Genomic DNA, 21176 nt, shown 5'->3' on the forward strand with positions numbered 1-21176 from the left:
TACCCGGGCGCTCACCCTCACCATACCGACACGCCACGCAATGTTTGTTGAGGAATGACAACTCCCAATCGACGGCGTCTCTGAACTCCACGCACAGTTCTAGCCTACGTGCTGCCAGGGATTCAGTGGGAGCGTCAAGCATCTCGCAGTCTATAGCTGCAATATCTTTCTCGATACGGCCTAAAGTGGAGCGCAAATCGCGCAAGACACCAGCGTGCTTCGAGATACAGACCCCTCTGATATAAGCTTTGAAGCCCTCCCATAAGACCGCCCATGTGTCGACAGACCCGGTGTTCAAGTCAAAATAGTCTGCAATCACCTGTCTAACTTCTTCGTGAAAAAGGGAATCGCCACTGCCTCTCAAATCCACCCGCTCGGGGAATGTGTAGCTGGAGGACTTCCATGGCGTGATCGGAGAGAGTGCAGAGGAGAGTCAGGACCTAACCGATCCAGCCCGCCACCCCAGGAGAAACCAGCCAATAGTCAATCCTCATCCAGGTATTGTGGAACCCAGAATAATGAGTGAATGCAGGATGTTGCGCGTGTAGATGGGATTCCACATCAACTAAAGAGTACTGCGCACAAATCTCCCTGAGGGCCAGTCGGGCGCGAGGTTTGGTGTCAGGGGATGTAGTAGTGCTGTCCCTAGAGGGGTCCATCAGGAGATTAAAGTCTCCACCCATGATCAGAAATCCGGTGTCAATCGAGAGGAGGCGATTCAATAAGGAATGAAAGAAGGAGGGGGAGTCGGTGTTCGGGCCATACACTCCTACCAGGGTGACCTTGTGTCCCAGCAGCAGTCCAGTGATTATTAAAAAACGGCCATCAGGGTCCTGGTGTGTGGCATAGTGTGCAAACTGAATTCTTTTATGTATAAAAATGGAGACCCCACGCGCATACCTACTATAATTGGAAAAAAACCTGTGGGGGCCCCAGCCAGAAGCCATCGAGGCACTGTCCGTGCCAACCAGGTGGGTTTCCTGCATAAAAAGGACATCCACCTCGTGCCGAGCTACGTAGTTCAGAACCTGTCTGCGTTTCCTGGTGTTATTCAGGCCACGTACATTCCATGTTAACAGTGAAAGCCCGGAAGGACCGGGCACATTCCCTAACTGTACCATCCAAACTGCATCAAAATTATCAAAAAAGTGCATGCATATATCACATTCGACAAAACAAACATCATCGTGCGCAAACTGGAAGAACCATCATTAAACCAAAAACAAACCCCCCACCACCCCCCACCCAACCTCTTACAGCCCAAGAAGAGGCAGACCCAAACATAGCGAATCATAAGGCAAACTATAGTGGTATTCACCATAGGGCATGGCAATGCCACGCCAGTCGGGCAAAATAGCAATCGAACAATTTATAATGCAGAGTGCGTGGAAAAATGGAAAAATAACCATCATTAATAGGACACGTTAAAGGAGCACATCAACATGAACAACAATTAGCCAGTCCCGGTCTGGGAGAAGAGGCCCACGCTGGACTGCGACACCTACGTTTTGATCTTTCTTGAAGTCCCGAAAAAACTCCTGCGCTTCATTTGGAGTGTCAAAAATCTGCAATCTGCCGTGTATGTCCACCTTAAGACGAGCTGGATACAGCATGCCGTAGCGGAGCCCCAAGTTTTCAAGCATTGCCTTGACCCCCTGAAATTTGTGCCTGGCCTCCTGCACCATAATGGTGAAATCTGGGAAAAAAGATAACCTGCTCCCCTGCCACTGGACCTCTCCCATCTCACGAGCAGCGCGGAGGGCAGTGTCTCTATCCCGAAAGTTCATGAGCCTAGCGATGATGGGCCTAGGAGGCAATCCAGGCCAGGGACGTGGGCCCAACGATCTTTGGGCACGCTCGACCACGAAGCCCTGGGTGAAGGACTCTCTGCCAAAGAGATCAGAGAGCAGCTGTTCCACAAACGAGTCCATGCGACCAGTGGCCGTCGTCTCCGGGACACCCAAAATGCGTATGTTGTTGCGGCGCCCCCTGGCCTCCAAATCCTCGTTCTTTATGGCTACGTCTTTGAGAATCTTCTCAACCCGCTCCAACCGCTTCAAAGAGAAGGAAGCCCTATCTTCGAGGTCCGACACCCTGGACTCCACCACATCAAGTCTATGGTCATGTCCCTGGATTTTCGTGTTCATGTCGGCCAGTTTTCTGTCGAGATCGTCAAACCGGGCATCCAGAGCCTTAAAACGCGCTCTCATTTCAGCCAGCATGGCCACGGTCAGGGGGGGTCGAGCATTTTGCGTCTTGAGGGAGTATGGCCTCTGCGGCTTGATCAGTCGGGGCATCTGACGCAGCACCCGGCGTCTTATCAAATTGGAGCTTGGTCTGCTTAGGGTCTTTCTTAACCATTGTCGCTAAACGGAGAGCGCGGACCAACACGATATAGACCTGTAGGTGAGTTTCACATTGGGCCTCGTGGGGTGGATCCAGGAGATACCTTAAGGCAGGGCAAGTGAGGGCTAGCGTGCAGGATTATGAACCTGGAGGCAAGGTAGGTAACTCCAAGTGGAAGGCAGAGCGAGCTCAGTTGTAGCGACGATGGAATCAGTTCCGATCAGGTGGCGTCGAGATAAGGTGTGGGCGAAAACCACCAGCTATGACCTGTAGGGCACAAGGCTCGGGGAGCCCCCCAAGAGCCTGCTCCCCAGAAGTGCAGAAACAGCGGGCAAGCAGGTCAGGGGCCAGTCACAGCGCAGGAGTTAAGCAGAGCAACCAGGAGCCAGGAGCCACAGGGGATCCAGGGACTGCAACGGTCTGTTGGCCAAGTCAAGATTCCCAGGTGAGCCCTTCGTGGGGAAGCCTCTGAGTGCCGGCAGCAGAGGCAGAGTTGTTCACATCAGCAGTGCCAGGATGGCAGCACAGGGTGGCTACCGACCCAATCTAGACCACTGTGTCACAGGCGTCCACAGAAGAGCCCCAAACCGGAGCGGGAGGGAGACGAGTGCAGGCACACACACCCCGCCAGTAGCAGGGCACCCCCGAGGAGCCGAGGGGAGGGAGCCCAGTCGCCCCACCGCCACAACGCAGCCACAATCACCCATCCCCCACCCAAATCCCGGAACCCCCCACCGCGAGCCCACCCCCAAGAACCGGCCAGCCCCACCACTCCAGGCCCCGGCTTCGCGGCAGGCACCAGTCCCGAGAGACCCCAGTTCCGCACCAGTCGACAGGACCAGATCGGAGAGGCAGCGGCTGAGGGGCAGGCAGCGGGAGGAAATCCGGGCCGGCAAGCGGCGGGCGCAGTGGCAAAGCAGAGGGCAGCTAAGGGCGCGGACTCACTGTGTCCCCGGCAGCACCGTATTCAGATGCAGTAGGCCGCAGCTACGTCCCGGTTTCATTGGACAGCGGCGCCTCTCCCAGCCGGGCCCACACTCCACATTAGGCCTCAAATCTTGCAGCGCATGTTCCCGGGCACTGGAGGACGGTGTCCGGATGCGAAAAAAATGCGCGCCTGCTTTGGGTCAGGAGCAAGCTTAACCACCCGACCGGCGGAGCTTCAAGCGGATGCGGCCATCTTGGTCGCCTCCGTGGCCACGCCCCCAAGCCACCCTCCCTTCTCAAAAAAATTATTGTAGGGGTGGGTTCACTGGGGCTTCTCGAGGCACGGGGAGGGAGGCCACGCTTACACTTTTATGAAGTTAGCTGCAATCTGTGGCAATATAAAGACAAATACCATTTACAAGAGCAAATTTACTGCAAGGAGTAGTTAGCCATGTGGGGTGTTAGACCTACTCCAGGACTGACCTGGAGTACATTTACTACTGTTTTTGGTCCTTTTTAGCTATAGTAACTTTAGAATTGCAGTTTGTGAATAGGAGTGGGCTTACTCCTTTGTAGGTGGGCTCAAGTCCCTCCCTATAACTTCCCATAGCACTCTCTTTTCTCCTTCTAATCTCCTCCCAGTTAGTAGTAAATATTCCACATTTTCAGCCACTCCCCCTTGACCCTGAAACATTGACTACTAAAACGAAGGTGTATATGCAAGGAGATCTCTGCTGGCAAGGTGGAGTTCTTTGCACATAAAAGAAAAGAGAGGTTGAGACAGCTGCATGTAGGTTAGTGAAGAGCATTTTGTAGGACATCTCTAGTACTGCTGAAAAACGTATAAATTCACTATGAAATACAATTCATGTATAGGCCCCTATAGTTTAAATAAGGTCCTGCTTGTATTCTTTGTCTTAGGCAATGTAAATTGGTGGTCAAGAGTACTTTTTGATACTTTTTCGGCTGATAGTTGTCACTCCAGTCACGTATCAATAAGCATCTTTTATCTTTCCATGTAAGTCTGGATCTATAGTAAGTAACAAGCTTAGACCTCTCATGGGGACTTCCAGGGTGGAAATACGTAGTTCTTAGTCAAGGTGACAAAGGGCACATGGAAACCTGGAGCTTGAACATGCAACCATGATGACCCGCACAACATAACAAAGTATAACATAAGTTTGAGCATATCACTCAAGCATATTACTATTGAGACAATTTTTTCCAGTTTTTTTGCCTACACTAACTACTGAAAGAAGAGCTACCGTCACCCAAAGATAAAGGGCGTACTATACCAAAGGTAGATTTGAGGATGAATGTAGCAAATAATTATTTGTATTTTTGAGTAAGTTGAAGCATTACTAAGTACACTGCAGGGTCCAGATTGTCTTCAGTAGGAAGATTATAGTTTATGATTACATCAATTTTCTCTAAGTGATGCACTTGAAATCTTTGATGGTGGATATTGATTTGATCCTCAGATTCACTATCTATCTGTAATTTCTTTCTGAAATTGTGTATAGATTGTTAGCAATTTGTAAAACTATTTCACCAGTTCTGTCTCTGTGGCAAATATATATAGGGATTTCAATATGTCCCTTCAGCATGGAGATAAAAACATTAAATGCTGTAATCAGGCAGGATATGGGGAAGGCTTAAAAACTTAGAAAATAGTAATTACAGCCCACTGACAGAAATACCAACCACAGAAAAGGTCTTGTTTCTGAACAATCTTCACATTGCTCAGGAGTCCTGACAGACAGAATTCATCCCACTGTAATGTTAGTTTTCGAAAATAAAATGTTTTAGTGATTATTGTTTTTGTGGCTTAAAGTACAACGTTTTCAATATGGCCTGCTGCTGAGGACTATACCAGTTGTTAAAGGACCTGATTCCAAGTTATAGGCCCAAACAGCAGGCAAGGGCCTATAACGAGGGTGATGCCCTTTAACAAAAGCTATAGCTTAAGGCAGTAACGATATAAGGCTATTAGAACATTCCAGCCACTTAAAGTAGAGTGTTCTAAATTAAAAAAGGAGTTAGACAAAGACAAACTTTGGAATGTTGGAGCCGAAGGCTTTTACCATTTATTATAAAGAAGGAGCCACTCCATTGTCTTCGATAGAGCGCTCAAGATTCCAATGTTCTATTTGTTATCACAAATGTATGACTTTTCACTTTGTAGACAAACAGAATATGACCCGCACACATAGCCGTAAAATGATAGTTTCCACTGAGAGGTTAACAGTGGCATCAAAGATAGGACAAGTGTGGCTTCAAGTGTGCCTTGTCTCCTGCCATTTCCCCATACCTTTCGCTAGGCCCAACACCATTTATTTGTCTTTTTTTGTTTTTTCTTGTTTATGTATTGCGTTTTATATAGCACGAACATGAACCTTGTGGGTATCAGAGCGCTGTTCATCATGGAGGAGAACAGACAAGCTTATACAAGTGGCCCTTTCAGGGACCAAGGAGCTATACATCAGGAAGAAGTAAACACATAGGAGTATACAATTGCGAGAGAATAGTAAAAGGGAGTTTGATGATGAACGTAGGTTGGTGTACGTAGAGGCTTGATTACATTCATCATAGAGAGTAACAAAGTGTTTATAATGCGACCCTAATAGCTTGTAGTTGAGCAGGAGAGAAATAGTCTGTGGAAGGTTACCTCTTCAATGGGGAAGGAATCTGGTCATTAGTAGATGTTTAACACTTTGAATAGGGCAGTTGAAGGCTTGCATCTGGTCTCAGGAGGAAGTGAGTTCCAAATTTTGGGGGCAATTCCAGAAAAGGAGCAATTGTAGGTTTTCTTTTTTTTATTTGAAGGGTTTCAGTAGAAGGCAGCCTGTGCTTCTTAAGGATCTATTCTTGCCTGTTAGGACAAGTTTCTTGGCAAGGTAAGTTGGAGTGTTGTGATTAAGTGCTTTATGAGTTAAGCAGGCAATCTTTAGGTGTATCTTTGCTTCACAAGGTAGCCAGTTCAGAGTTTTGAGATCTGTAATATGATCACTGTTTTTGAGCATGTGATGAGTTGGGCTGCTGCTTTAATAGAGGCCTTCAGAGAAGCCAATTTTGCTTTAGAAAGACCCACAAGGGTTGCACTACCATGCTCTAGTTTGGAGATCACTAGCGCTTGAACCGCTATCTTGAGATCAGCAGTCGGAATGAAAGGTTTTAATTTTCTTAGAACCTGCCGTTGGTAGTTAGCACCTCTAGTGGTGCCGCTGATGTAATCCTGCATGGAGAGGTGATTGTCCATAATTAGCCATAGCGATCTGACTGAGGTTATGATGTGTGGAGTACAGTTCAAGGCTGTTAGATCGGCGAGTCATTCTTTGATGTTCGAAGTGTGGTTTGGAGGAGAGATTAGGAGGAATTCATTTTTGAGGGTGTTAAGTTTGAGGTGGTAATGTGTCAGCCAGTGTTGAGTTATTGGGAGTGCGTTGTTGAGGATGCTGATGTCTTCAAGGAGAAGCGATTTTTAGGTAGAGTTGCATATCTTCAGCATTCATATGGTATAAGATGTTAGAGAGTTGGAGGATTTCAGTCAGGGGTTCCCTGAGCAAGTTGAAGAGGGTGGGGGAGAGTGAGGATCCTTGGAGGACGCCAGTCATGAATGGAGTCTGGATGGATGGAGCGTGGTTTATATTAACTAAGTTCTATTGTGTAAAAATGAAGAGAGCCTTTGTAACATGGTATCAGATAAGCTCCTTCTGCATTCTAGGAGGTCAAGTCAAGCCAAAATGCTTTATTCGGCTTTCATCAGTTAGAAAAACCATAAAAGTACATTTAAAATGTTATACGACAAATAATTTTAAAATTCATTATCCTAAAAAGATACATGTAAGAAATTCATTTAACTGTAGCAAATTGTAAGGTGCAAAAGTACATTCCTTTAAAAACAGTCTAAAACAATGCAACAAATAATGATGAATATGGTCTTAAAATATGATTTTCCTAAACTTCTCTAAATTTGACCTGTGTCGAACGACAAACTTCAAAAATATAACCATGGCCTTCGCAATACACTCCTCATCCAAAAGTTGGAGAGAGAGAAATGCAGGACGACACCTGCGGAGACCCATGGTTTTTAAAATCGGGATCAGCCAGCGTTTTCTTGCTTCACTATAGAACTTGCAAAATAATATCGTGTGAATTGAAGAGTGGGTAGAGACATCATTGCATGGGCAGGTTGGTAGACACTTTGCCCAATCATTAATTCTTGGAAAGGTAACTAGGCGATAAAAGATGTCCAGCCTAAAACGGATTAATAGGAATCTTTCATAGCTGAACAAGTTAAAGGTTAAATAAGGTTGAATGGTCACGGTTGTTTGGATTGTCAGCATGTGTTGGACTGATCATTTGCCGACCTCGTTATTTAACCGCAGTCGTTCTAGGTGGGACAAACAGTGTTTTTAAATGCTTTTCTAGAGAGTTCTGAGATTAGGATGGGAGTGTGGAAATATTTTGCCATGCCTAGATCATACAATATTTTTTTTTATGTAGACTATCCACCCAATCTTATGAGCATTCTCTAGAGAAATACAGTCCTGTATAAACCCTTGAGAGAAAATAGTTTTATTTGATGACCAAATACGATGCCATAAGAGAAGTGGTTGAATTTTAACTATGTCTATCAGATAAGACAGACCCAACTCCAAGTGGCACGAATAGGTCGCAGTGCCTTGTGGCACGGCTAGGAGGAACCTTAAAAAACTGTTTTCAACCTTTTGTAAAGCATCTACCTTTCCATAGCCCCACACTCCGGCCCCGTAGGTTGTGATGGTTAAACATTTAGTTTTGTATCTCTCGATGAGTTCGGTGGGGGGCCTTCTTCCCAATCTTCGTGAAAAGTTTGCTAGCGCGACCGTTGCCCTTATAAAAAGCAGTTTCCTTGTCTCAATGGCTTGCCTCCAAAAGCTTTTATGGTCTATTACAATTCCCAGATAAGGATATGTGTTCGTGCTCTCAAGTTTTACTTTATTAATAAAGATGGCCTTAGTTTTCTTAAGTTTAGAACCTGATGACATAACAAAGGTTTTTTCAATGTTGATATTTAGGTCCAAATTGACCATAAAGGTATTATATCTCTCAAGAGCACATTGTAGTTCTACGGGGGTTTGAGCTAAAATCACGGTGTCATCGGCGTAGAGTAAGGCTGGTATTGGCCGGTTATTAATAGTAGGCAGGTCCTGGCACCCCTTTACCATGTCCTGTTCCAAGCCATTGATGTAAAGCATAAAAAGAAAGGGGGCCAGTACACAGCCCTGCCTAACCCCTCTCTCTACCCCGAATGACGCCGTTAGTTGCCCCCAACCCCGTACCTCACTCTGGCTGTAGCGTCCGAATATAACTCATGCAGGAAGTTAACAAGAGCCTGCTCTACCCCCATTTCCAGTAAAATGGACCATAGTTTTGAACGACTGACGCAGTCGAAAGCTGCTGATAAGTCAACATACACCATGTATAGAGCCCCCCCTTAGCATTTACATATTTGCCCATCAAAAGGGACAGATTGAGAGCTTGCTCGATGGTGCCAAGGCCTTCTCGAAACCCAAATTGTATGTCTGATAAAAATCTTGTTGTCGTCCGCCCATCGCTGGAGGCGGTCTAGAATAACTCGTCCCGCCACTTTACCTAGAGTGTCCAGCAAAGAGATAGGACGGTAACAAGAGGGCGATTAACGGTCCCCTTTTTTAAAAATAGGAACACGAATAGATTCTGATCATGATTCAACAAGCCTCACAGCACATGATGCTTGCAGGACTCTGGTCAGAATTGGGGTCCAAAGGACCAAATTGAATTTGAAAAAATCAATTGGGACCTAATCGGGGCCTGGCGCCTTGCCATTTTTACTAGCCATCAAGGCAAGCTCCACTTCATCATATGTTATGTCAAGGGATAGTGGAAATGGAGTTATTTTGGGCTCAAGATTGATCTTTTCCTGCGGATTTTGTACTTCTTGCCCCTTGGAGGGGAGGCCAAATATCCGTGTGAAATGTTCGACCCAAGTTTGTTCATCTATCGCCACATCAATTATAGGTTTATCTCTAGAATCTGAGAGGAAGGGTGATTTAATCACTGCCCAGAAAGTGACGCTACATCATAAGGTACAGCTTTTGTGGAATTGATCCCATAGTTCTTTTTTTAGTTCTGTTTTCCTGAGTTTTATAACCTGGTTATACTCCCTTCTAAGAATGGCAATTTCCTGAACATCCCGTTTTGTTTTGTGTAGTGCGACCTTTTAGTTTTTTATATGCTTTAGTGCAACTACTATTGAACCATCCTTTTGTTTTTGATTTTCTATCTTTTAATTTAACAAAAAGTGCTTCTTTTATTGTTTTAGTTACTATCACAAAATTGGTCATCACTTCCTCATCTGAGGAGGTGATATCAAGGCACTTTTCAATCTTCTTTCGTGATTTTTTTACTACGTTAGAAGTAATAACTGTTGGATCCACTGTGTCCCATTTAAGTAAATACCCATTGAGCCTGTCTAAAATCAGAGTGTTTTTCCCCAGGGTCCTCAGTGTGTTACACCTATCTTACTTCTGTAGGAGCGATAGGGTAATACTATTAGGATAATGATCACTAATAGTGTTATCATGGATCTTAAAATTTAAAACTTGTGGTCCAGCTTTAGAGGAAATAAAAATGAAATCTATTATACTAGAAGTTCCTCTGCCATTGAAAGTGGGAATGTGCGGGACTAAGGGGTTCACCATGTCATTAGCCAAGCCTAGGTCTAAACCAAAAAGGGTTTCGTTCAGACAGTCCCCAATTACAGTGTGGGGAAAGTGGGTTATCGAATTTTCATTTTCGTCCATGAGACCACAGATCAACTCACCACTATTCCTGCATAATCTTTGATTAAAATCACCTCCCCAAATAATTACTACATCTTTTGTGGCCTTGTTGGTTAATTCCTGCAGGGAGAGAAAAATGTGTCTCATTATTGTTATTAGTTCTCCCTGGTGCAGGTTATTATAGAAGTTGACCAGTTCAAGGTTATTATTTGGAAATTGGGTTCTAATTTAATTGGGAGGATTTCTTTAAACTCCACAATATTAGAAACGAAAATGGTCAAACCTCCTTTGGCTCTACCAGACGGGGACGGTAGTGCTGCTGAAAAATAGGTTTTATAGCCCTCTATATGGATCACAGGAGTAGCCCATGTTTCTTGAAAACATAGAATTTTAAACTTGTGGATAAAGCTAAGCCAGATTTTATTCCCCACCTTTGAACGCAGGCCTGCAATGTTCCAATAAAGCATCAATAGAGGGTTTGTCCCAGAGACTATCCGGGACAGGACGTGAACTGATAGTCTCTACTTGTGTGTTATACTGACTCTCGCTGTCAGGGACTGCTTGTCCATTACTCGTGGCTAGGCCCGGGTTTGCTAACGAATTTTCAGAGTGTTCAGTAAAAAGATACATTTCTGGACCAATAATATTTACAGTTGTAGGCCATGTGAAAGAAAAAGTGGAAGCATTCTAGGAGGTTCAACAGGTTCTTATGTTTAACAGTGTCAAACGCAGCTGACAGAGCAACAAGGAGTATAGGCTGGATTCATCCTAGTCAAGAAGTCTCAGGGCATCATCAGTGATATGGACCGGGGCAGCTTTGGTAATATGACCCGGCCTGAAACCAGATTGGTACTAGTCGTGGAGTTGGAATTGTTCCATGTGAGTACATAACTGTTGGTGTACACATTTTTCGACGAACTTGGCCAAGTTAGGATATTGGTACTAGGGCGGTAGCTGTTGGGCTCTGACTGGTCAGCATAGGGATTTTTATAATGGGGTAACCTCACCACCTTTTAGACAGTCTGGGATGGAGCCTTGTGTTAGAGAAGTATATTTGAAATATAAAATCCCTACTTGTTCCCTTTCACATATAATAAATATACAGGAAGACTCTCAGCATCCTATGCATACTCGTCCTCCCACTACTGGCCAGGTGGTGTCACACCAGGGTCTGTAACACATAAAGTGAGCTTTGTACGTGCTAATTTGAAACTTGTGGCTGGATCATAAAACATTTTTGACGCGCACTATTTTGGAAACTTGGTGCAAATGAAGGCAGTGCTTAATCCAAGAAACTTTTATCAACTTATTATGAAAATAGTATTTTGGAAGTGTTATTGTGTTACAAGAACACTGGTGCATATTTGCTGTGTGGCATTTTGTTGTGGTGGTGATGTGTTCAGTTGTTTTTGTGCTGCTATGTAATGCAACATTATTTTGTTATTTTGTACTGCAATTGTTGTGTTGATTTTTGTTCTATTTTGTAGTAATGTACCATGTTATGATTTAATTTTGTTTCTTTGCGTTATGTTCAGTTGTTTACCTTAGATATATCAATAAATGCTGTTACTATAGCAGCCAAAAGCAGCATATGCCCTCAAGGTTCTTGTGACAAACAATTATTTACCACGCTCTAAGGTGGTTGAAAATAGTGCTGCTGGAGCTCTTCAACTATTTAACCCCTTCCCTGCGGGGGTAATTCCCCCACGGTGTGGGAGGTGGGGGGTGAGCGCGGCACCGCAGTGCTTGTGACCAGACCAGCTCGTCATGAGTCACGGTGGAGCTGTGCTCATGATGAGCTAGTCTCGTCATGACCCCGTCTACTGATTATTTTGCCCGCACAGGCAGGGAATCAATCACACATGGGCGGAGCGGCGCCGTTATGACGTGACCAGCTCGTCATGAGCACAGCTCCACCGTGACTCATGACGAGCTGGTCTCATCATGAGCCCCGAAGAGGTTAAGACACCAGTCAGCTCAAAACTGTAGCAGAAGCTGTCTCTTAACATAATTCTCCCAGTGGTCACTTGAAGTAATAGGGCCCAGGGTTTATGTCACAGTTTGGGGAAAACAGGTGTCTAAAATATTTGAGACCTTGTTCAGCACTGTTTTGCCACCGTACACTATGGTAAGTGGTTGCTTGTCACAGGAACTTTAAAGTCATGTAGTGCTTTTGTCTGGAGATGTAGTAAAATTTGTTGACATATCTGGAATAAACAGTGTAGCATAACAAAATAGTATACAGAAATAGACAAAACAACAAGATAAAAGCATAAGAGAGCCACAATGCAAAATGCAACAACGTAACATCACATACCAACATTTTAACACAAAAACACAGCAACACAAAAACAACTGAACACAAAATACAGCACAACTAATATTCCTGTCACACAACACCACCTCCAGTAGTGAAATCTACTCCCATAATATTGTGGAAAAAGCTGTATGCCCCAAACACTGCTCTAACTTACCACCATGGACATGGAATTACGCTAGTCAACATATTTTGTGATCCAGCCCCAGGATACAATCCTTTTGGTCGTTCACTTGGCACCACAAAAGTTCACTCCAGATGCAAAATATGCTGTTTCCTGAAAAGGTTATCTATGAAAAAAATGTAGAATTTTTATTTACTAAACTACATCAAACAGACATACAGCCAGATTCATCATACTAAAATCGGCTCGCAAAGGGCCAGATTCTGAGAATCTGGCCCTTTGCGAGCGCTATTTTTACATTTGGGATTCATCATCCCAAATGCAAAAATCGCTAATTGCGAAATCGCATATTTGCGAGAAATTGCATTTAAGGAATCTCTATTTGAGACTCCTTAAATGCAATTCATCAACCATTTTCAATTTGCGAATTCGCAATTTCTGGCCGCTATTTACCACGAAGTCAGACTTCGTGGTACATAGCGAAAACTCAGAAAAATGCACTTTAGTGCATTTTTCTGAGTGGTATGTTACACACACGCATGTCCTTTGGACATGTGTGTGCGCAACATCTGGCTGCATTTGCTTTTCAGGGGTGCTACAGGGTGTCCTTTGGACACCCCTGGCACCCTTGAAATCGCATCCTTATTTGCGATTAGCAAATTGCTAATCGCAAATAAGGAATAACTCCCCATTCATTCCTATGGGCCTTTAGGCCCATAGGAGAATGGGGAGTTATTCCTTATTTGCAATTAGCAATTTGCTAATCGCAAAGAAGGAAGATGTAGGAATCGCAATATTTTTTGCAATTCCTACATGAATCCCGTTTTGCAAGTCCTTAATAGCGATTCCTTATGAATCGCTATTAGGGACTCGCAAAACTGGATAATGATGAATCTAGCTGATAATGTATACTCCAGAAAACGCTTCGAGAAAAGACTGCTGTAAAAGCCTTGGTTAATAATAGAGTCACACAAAGAGCCTACACAAGTGATCAGGAGTTTTAAAAAGAAGCAAATTATAGTGTTTACTCAGAAAGGGTATTAGTAAATTGAAGGATATTTTTGGTTTCTGTAACAAACATCGACCCACAATGGTTTCTGGGAAGTTCATTCTATAGGTGGCACCTTAATTTTTATTTGCATTCTTTACATCCAGAGTATGGTGTGGCGGATAATGCTCTGAGACTTCCCACTTGTGTCATGTGACCAGAAGATGGCGATGGAATGGTGTCTGGTTGTCTGCCATCTGAGGGAGGCATAGGAATGTGAATGGTGCTCTGGGGCGAGCAAACATGCTTGTCTTTGCAGATACACATATCCATTCTGGCAGAAGGTCTCTGATTTAATAAATATTTCTGAATACATCCAAAGTGATGATTGTTTGGGTGTTAGCATGATTAAGGTTGCATTGTCCTGACTATGCTCTGGCCACTCTCCCTGGAGTGCCTGTTCCATCTAATTGATTGATCGCTTATGGAGGTGGAAGATCTGCATATTGTTGAGTAGTTGTGCATGTGTTACATGAATCCTTCTTTGTTGATTGGTACAAAGCAGGAATATGTGATTTCTGATGTATTTAGTGCATAATTCAGACCGAGGCATCGACAGCCGTATATGATCCTAGCCCATGCGCCCTTATTTTGTCTTGTGGTGTCCTTTGTAGTTGGAGAGTACAATTGCACCCCAACCAGAGAGATTCTGAGCACTGTAGTGCAGTAAATGGTTTGGATTGTGTTATGCAATGAGGAAGTTGAAAGCCAAAGATCAGTTCTATGCATAACAGATGAGTGGAACAAGGATTCAGAATACTTGTCTTTATAAGGTCATTGAGCTTGGACAACACTTGCATAACCTTCATTACATCCATTTTGGGGTAGTTTCTTCTATTTTGCAAATCATCCCTCAATACTGTATGAAAACATGGAGATAAATATCACAAATGTTGTGTGTTCTCCCTCTTCCTCCATATCCACTGATATATATATTTATATGCACAAATAACAAGCAGCATTAGACACAATGTGCAATGAAAGAGAAGAACATTGACCATATAACCTAGAATGCTTTTGAAGGACAACATGTTTTCAATTGACTTGGTGTGCTTAGGGCACCACAGAGTTGCAATCTGGAATTAAGAAATCTAAGCATTTCATACCAAAATGTTGGAAAAGAAGTGCCTCGATTGTGGTTTTCAGCGAGCAGCTTCTGTAGACTAATCTATGAAATGGAAAAGGAAGATGGCAGTTTGTGTTTTGAGGAACTGAAGATCCTCCAATTTCTGGAGAAAACAATAAATATGGAGAGAAATCCACTTTAATTTCTTGAAGCATAGGGACAGTATGGTGGGGGAAATTCCACCAGTGATTTCTACTCCATATTGCCACTTTCCTCCTGAAATTGGAGAATGTTCAGTCCCCTCCACATTCTAAATGAGGATTTTTGTCTCACCAGACTTTGGCAGAGCATTCTGTGTATTTGACTGCACTGCTGTCACACGTGAGATAAGGTCATTTATTTAGCAGTGTTGTAAGGTTGTTACTTGCAAACATTTTAGATTTGTTTTTGTAGGCCTGTTTTTTACTTTGTCCAAATATGAAAGGCACCGGGCCTCCATAGTCAGCCCTGCACCCCCCAGTCATTTCTCAGCTGGTAGAAATTGTCAAAAACATAAGTGCTGGAGCTCAAAGGTTTTCTTAGGAGCTCACTGCTGCTACCGTATACAAAAGTCCCTTCAGTGACGTAACCAAACTTGAGGGTGCACCCCTACAAAGTACATGCAGGGGGCCCCCATGCTTTGGACCCAGTATGAAGCTCTCTGTCCAGGGGCCTGCCAGTGCTGACAGAGGCCCCCGGAGTTTGGGGGCACCCACACCACAAGGGCTGCAGGGGCGTTTGTTACGCCACTGGGTCCCCTACTTTTGATTTCACCTCATGCCTCCATCTTCCAGCATCCTACACTTCCTGTTTCTTTACCTGGCTTTTGCAGGTTACTTCCCATTCCTTACTTCACCTCTTGTCCTTGTGTTTCTATCTTGGCCTCCTTCTCCCTTTTCAGCCCTTCTCTGTCTCTTGCTCTGGGTCAAAGCCTGATGATGAAAAATAATTCTCAGACCCCAAAGCCGAGTGTTGGTGCCTACCACCTGTGACCATTTGCACTGAATAAATGAGATGACAGGAGTAGTGTGCTTTTGGGGTCCTCCGAAGCATTAGCATACAACTAGACATCTTAAAAAAGCCAGCACCTAGACCTATCTAGAAAACAGATTAATATTATCAGCAATAGTAGGATTACTATTATTATTAGGATTGTGGTCATTATTTTTAGTATTCATATTATTTTTGTTATTGTTGTTATTGTTATTATTTCTCAATTCACCCGTATTGACTTATTTCTTCTTTCTTTCTAAACTCCCCCCCCAGCCATTGTTTTGCTTATGATAGGGTTTAATTATAATTTACAATATGTAGTGGTGCTTTAAAAATAATCCAATAAAGGCAAGAGCCCTTCCAGGACACTAAACCTGCCAGAAAAAAAACCTGTAACAGAGTCCATTGTACTCCAATTCTTTGAAACACATTGGGAGTCAACACTGACTTTCAGCACAATCTTATGAGACTAGGGGCAGGTAAATGGTAACTAGGGGTAGGTAATGTTATTTAGCGATTCATAAATACCGAATTTTACCAATTCAGTATTTATGAATCGGTAAATATGAAGGGGGGAGATGTAGGTATTTCCAGATGTTGAAATACCGAATCGCTAATATTCGGTATTTACCGATTCGGTAAATACCGAATCGGTATTTCCTATTGATTCCTATTGGCTGTGAAGCCCATAGGAATCAATGGGAAATACCGATTCGGTAATTACCGAATCGGTAAATACCGATTCCCGCAAGGGTGCAGGGGGTGTCACTTTGACACCCTCTGGCACCCCAAAAATAGGCATGTGCGCCATGTGGCACACAGACATGCCCTAAGGGCATGTCTGTCTGTCACATGGCTAGGCATGCACACCTGGATTCGGTATTTTAATACCCAGTTGGATTGGGTGGTAAAATACCGAATTTGTAGGGCCTTTGGGACTCAGAAGAGTCCCACCTACATCTGGGATTTACCGAATCGGTAAAAATACCGATTCGGTATTTTACAGAATCGGTAAATCTACCGAATCGGTAAATTTACAGATTCTGTAAAATTATGCCCCTACATGCCAATTCTTAAATACCGGTCGGTAACGGCCGAAATCGGCCGTTACCGACCGGTATTTTGGCTCCTACATCTGGCCCCTAGGTGTGTCTGTACTACATGTGTTAACTCTAAGTGCAAGATATGTTTTTATTCTCAAGCGCCACAAGTAGGGTAGAGCTGTATAAATCCAGTGAGCTGCACTCTCTGTCAGGCTGCAAATGTAAAACAGTCCCTTCCCAAAGGATGCATATCTATGAGAAATATGCCTTTTAAAAGATGTAAATGTGGGGATTCTCAATTAGAGCCTGTGGAACTGGAAATATGTTTTTGCTAATGAAAACCAAGGTTTATGTTCCTTCCCTGTGCTTTATGTTTGCAATTATCCTATGAAAATGATTCTCTGTGTATAATTTCTACATTTTCTTCCATGTCTTGCAGTGCTCTTACATACCCAAGTGTAGAAAGAACTATGAGGAATCCATGTCACTTGTGAATATAATCATAGAGAACTTCAGAAAATACCAACACTTCCCTTGTTTTTATGACCCGGAAGGAGTTCAGAAGAATGTCATTCTCACCAAACTTTACAGCTCCAATGTGTTGTTCCACTCGCTCTTTTGGCCCACCTGTATGATGATTGGGGGCGTGGCCATTGTTGCCATGGTGAAGCTGACGCAGTACCTCGCCTTCCTCTGCGAAAGAGTCCAACGGATCAGCAGATAAAACAAACTTATTGATTTTCAACAAAATACTGTTTTTCATTCTTCACCAAAGAACCTTAAGTATGTAACGTGCAAGTCTGTTTCTAAGTTCCTTAAAATATTCTTATTCTTATAAGTAGAGCAATAATTACAAAAGCTGTTCTTTATGCAAACATGATGTCATTATTATGCAGAAGAAACGGATACTTGTTTTCATGATATTGTTTCTTGCGGAAACTAGTACTAATTTGTGTTTTAGCCACTCTTGGGCTCAGTTTGCCATGCTTGTTTTTCACTGGATGCAGTGACAGCCTCTGTACCTGACTGCTATACAGCATACTGTGTTCTATCCTTTATAGGGATCGCTTGAGCTGCTGTTTCAATGTCATTGGCACTGCTTCACAATAAACAGGCAGCAGTGCTGCACATCTTGTGCCATCCAGCCGCCCTCCTGATGTTAACACTCTTGTCTCCTCAAAATGCACTTTACAAGGAAGGATGGAAAAATGAAAGGAAGGAAGGAAGGGAAAAGAAAGACAAAGGTTGTGGGAATGAATGAGAAAAAGAATGAAAGATGAAAAGAAGGAAGGGAGAGAAAGAAAGAAAGAAAGAAAGAAAGAAAGAAAGAAAGAAAGAAAGAAAAGAAAGAAAGAAAGAAAGAAAGAAAGAAAGAAAGAAAGAAAGAAAGAAAGAAAGAAAGAAAATAGAAATGGAGAATGGATGAATGCATGAGTAGATAAGGAAGGAATGATGGTTGAAAGTATGGATGTTAGGGAATGAGGGAGAATGAATGGAATGGGAAAAAGAAAAAAGAAAGAAAATAGAAAGGGAGAATGGATGAATGCAGAAGTAGATAAGGAGGGAATGATGGTTGGATGGATGGATGTTAGAGAAGGAGGGAGACTGGGTGGAATGGGAAAAAGAAAGAAAGAACGAAAGAAAGAAAGAAAGAAAGAATCAGAGACAGAAAAGATACAGATTGGTATAAAAATAGAATGTAATTCAAAATTCAGAAAATGTATAAGTTGCCACTGCCACAAATTGATTTAAAAGGAAATGTCTTTAACGCATTTGCAATATATTTCCTTACATATTGTTTACTAAAGCTATAGCCAAAAACATTTAATTTATTAATCAAACTGAGCCCTACACAGTCGAAAGAGACGGGACCAGAGTGCTATTATTTGTTTGGTATAACATTTGTCCTTTAGTGCTACCATATCACTGTAAAGAAGAAAAAACACTGTCAGCTATTTTTCTTTTCTTTTTTTTTTACTTGCAAAGTTTTCTATTTTTTACTGGATTAAAAAGCTCTCCGATATATAGTCAAGTATTGTAATTTTAAATGTTTTCTTTATACAACGGACAGCGAGCATCGTAGCAATGTATAACACTTCTATCTGGAAAAGATCATAGTATCAATTGATACAGAGCAACGTCTGCCCCAAGAAGCTTCGACGTGTGGTCCTCAACCTGATCAGACCTTTGGTGTTGCATCATCGGACTGAAACCCATTGCTGCTGTATATAAGACTCATGGAAATATTAGGGAATATGAACTTTTATACACTTTCTGATCTTACTCAGTGTGCAGGGCTGCTGAATTGTGTAAATTCATATGGGTGGTGGGATCAAAGGTGATCAGCCAATGAGAAACTGAGAACATCAAATGTAGACTGCTACATTACCTTGTCTGCTGTGGACACAACACCATAGAGGGATTACAGTTCTGTTTTTTGTAAACCATATGACTATGTTACATTCTGTTTTAAGTTACAATTTCAGACATTCTGGAGATTTCTCATCTTGCACTTAAAAAAAGAGGAACATTTTTAGGAAGTCTCGCAGAGTACCCATCTCATTTAGTTTTATCTGCTCAAAGGGAATGTTGCCATACTCCTCACAGAAGCAAAGACTATGATTTCCAGATGATAGAAAATGTAGTTTTTTTTCTTGTTCCTCCACGTGTACTATTTAATCACCTTTTCATTTGGTGAAGTTGTGAATGTTAAGATGTTCCAAGATTTCACAGATCCTGGCAGCCTCATTTGGACTATAAAATGAATTTACAGACTGATTAATCAAATGAACTTCCTGGACAGAATGACGCCTGGGATGTAACCAGGCTTCCAAGTATGTAATAGCAGTTTTACAGCTTATCAAATAAATCCTCAAGATTTAAATATTTTTTTTTAATCAAAACTGCTTGTTTTGACAGTAGTTGCGTCTATTCTAATTGTCTTGTCAACTGCTCTTATACTGTTTTAGGTTTTTCTGTTCTTTTTTTTTATAAAAAAATAAATTGTGTAAAGTTTCCTAAAAGACAGGAGACTGCATCAATGTTTCTTGTGCAAAGTGATCTGACATGATGATATGTGCTGTTTTCAAAAGAAACAAATATATGAAAAGACAATAAGTATACATTTAATGTGCTAATGTATGAAAACAAGACATGCAAAGACTGAAAAGGGGAAATTGTGTTTTCATACATTAGTGCATTAAAGCGAGATCTGTTGTCTTAGGCAGTACATGCTTAGAAGTGCAATGATAACAACTGTGAAAGAAAGAGAAACAAAACTATGGACATATGAACTAAATATGTATTTATGTTTAAAGCACAAGCATGTATTAAAGAGTGAAGGGTGTATTTAGAAATGCAGGATCAAAGAAAACAAACAAAAAAGGAAAACATGGTATTTGGGGCAGGATTATGTTCCACAGTACAGTTTCCATACTTAAGGTGTGAAAATGATGCCCTCTTATTTGTTAACAATGTGTGCAGGAGTTTGATCTGAAATTTAAAGCTGTATGTGTATGGCCTGTAATAGACAAATGTGAGGAGTGTTGACTTCAATTACATCACATCTGTGTGGCCAGGGTGGGACTGGCACAAAAAATAGGCCCCGACACCAAAATAAAAGTGGTCCACATGAGCAAATCAGATAGCTAAAAAAGTGGGCCACATTTGCAAACCAGGCCAGTTTGGGATTTGTAAAGACGCTAGAAAGGTATTTTGCAGGGTATGGGAGACTGCATTCATTTGTGATTACTACAGGTAATGTTTGTGGAAATATCAGCAAAATCATTAGTTAAAAACCAGTCCAATTTTCGGTCCCAGGTCAGGTGGCCTGACTTCAAGAGGGCCACTTAAAATTTCACAAGATGGAGGCTTTTGTTGTAGATCTCGCAAGACTTTGGACAGCCATCTTGGGGTCATGGTGACCTGATCAACAAAAGCATAAAGCCAATAAGGCGGCCACCATAGGTTCAGGCTCAGACCTAAGTCCTGAAAAACCATTAGAAATTCCTGCTGCAGTAATACTAAATGATTGCATTCTGTGTAGAATTTATGTGCGTAGTACTCAGTTGAATGCAGCTAAACCTTTGATGATTGATTGTACTTTTAAAATGTCAAATATCCCTTATGCATTGCAATCAAAGCCACTTCATGTGGATGGAATAATACATTAACCTGCCCATACCATGAGGTGTAAGATGTTTAGTCCTCTGAAGTCTACTCTTACAGAAGAGTAGTAGCAAAAACATTGGAGGACAGCTGCGCCGTCAGTCCAAACCTGAATATTAGAGTTGAGATGCACTCACGCCCCTAAGCATATGACATTTTAATCAAATCACTGTATCGGCAACCTGAAGAAAATTATTTGAAATGCTTGCCTACACACTGGAATCTCACATTTAGAAATCCAAGGTCCTGTTGTGGATTGCTCCGGACACCCAAAATTGTACCTCAGTGTGGGCATCCTCC

General features: G+C 42.5%; 1 protein-coding gene across 7 annotated transcripts in view; it reads left to right on the top strand.

The window, feature by feature from the left end:
• Nucleotides 1-19703, top strand: part of KCNMB2 (potassium calcium-activated channel subfamily M regulatory beta subunit 2) — an 863472-nt gene extending 843769 nt beyond the window's left edge. For 4 of the 7 annotated variants that reach the window (XM_078665724.1, XM_078665726.1, XM_078665725.1 and 1 more), the window contains one exon: nt 17149-19703. In XM_078665724.1, the coding sequence (XP_078521850.1) occupies nt 17149-17433 (285 nt within the window). In that variant the 3' untranslated portion in view covers nt 17434-19703. The remainder of the gene's footprint in view (nt 1-17148) is intronic. The other 3 variants (XM_078665729.1, XM_078665730.1, XM_078665728.1) reach the window with 1 other exon arrangement.
• The last annotated feature ends 1473 nt before the right edge of the window (nt 19704-21176 follow it).

The sequence above is a fragment of the Lissotriton helveticus genome, chromosome 11 (genome assembly GCF_964261635.1).
Source record: "Lissotriton helveticus chromosome 11, aLisHel1.1, whole genome shotgun sequence".
Taxonomy (NCBI): Eukaryota; Metazoa; Chordata; class Amphibia; order Caudata; family Salamandridae; genus Lissotriton; species Lissotriton helveticus.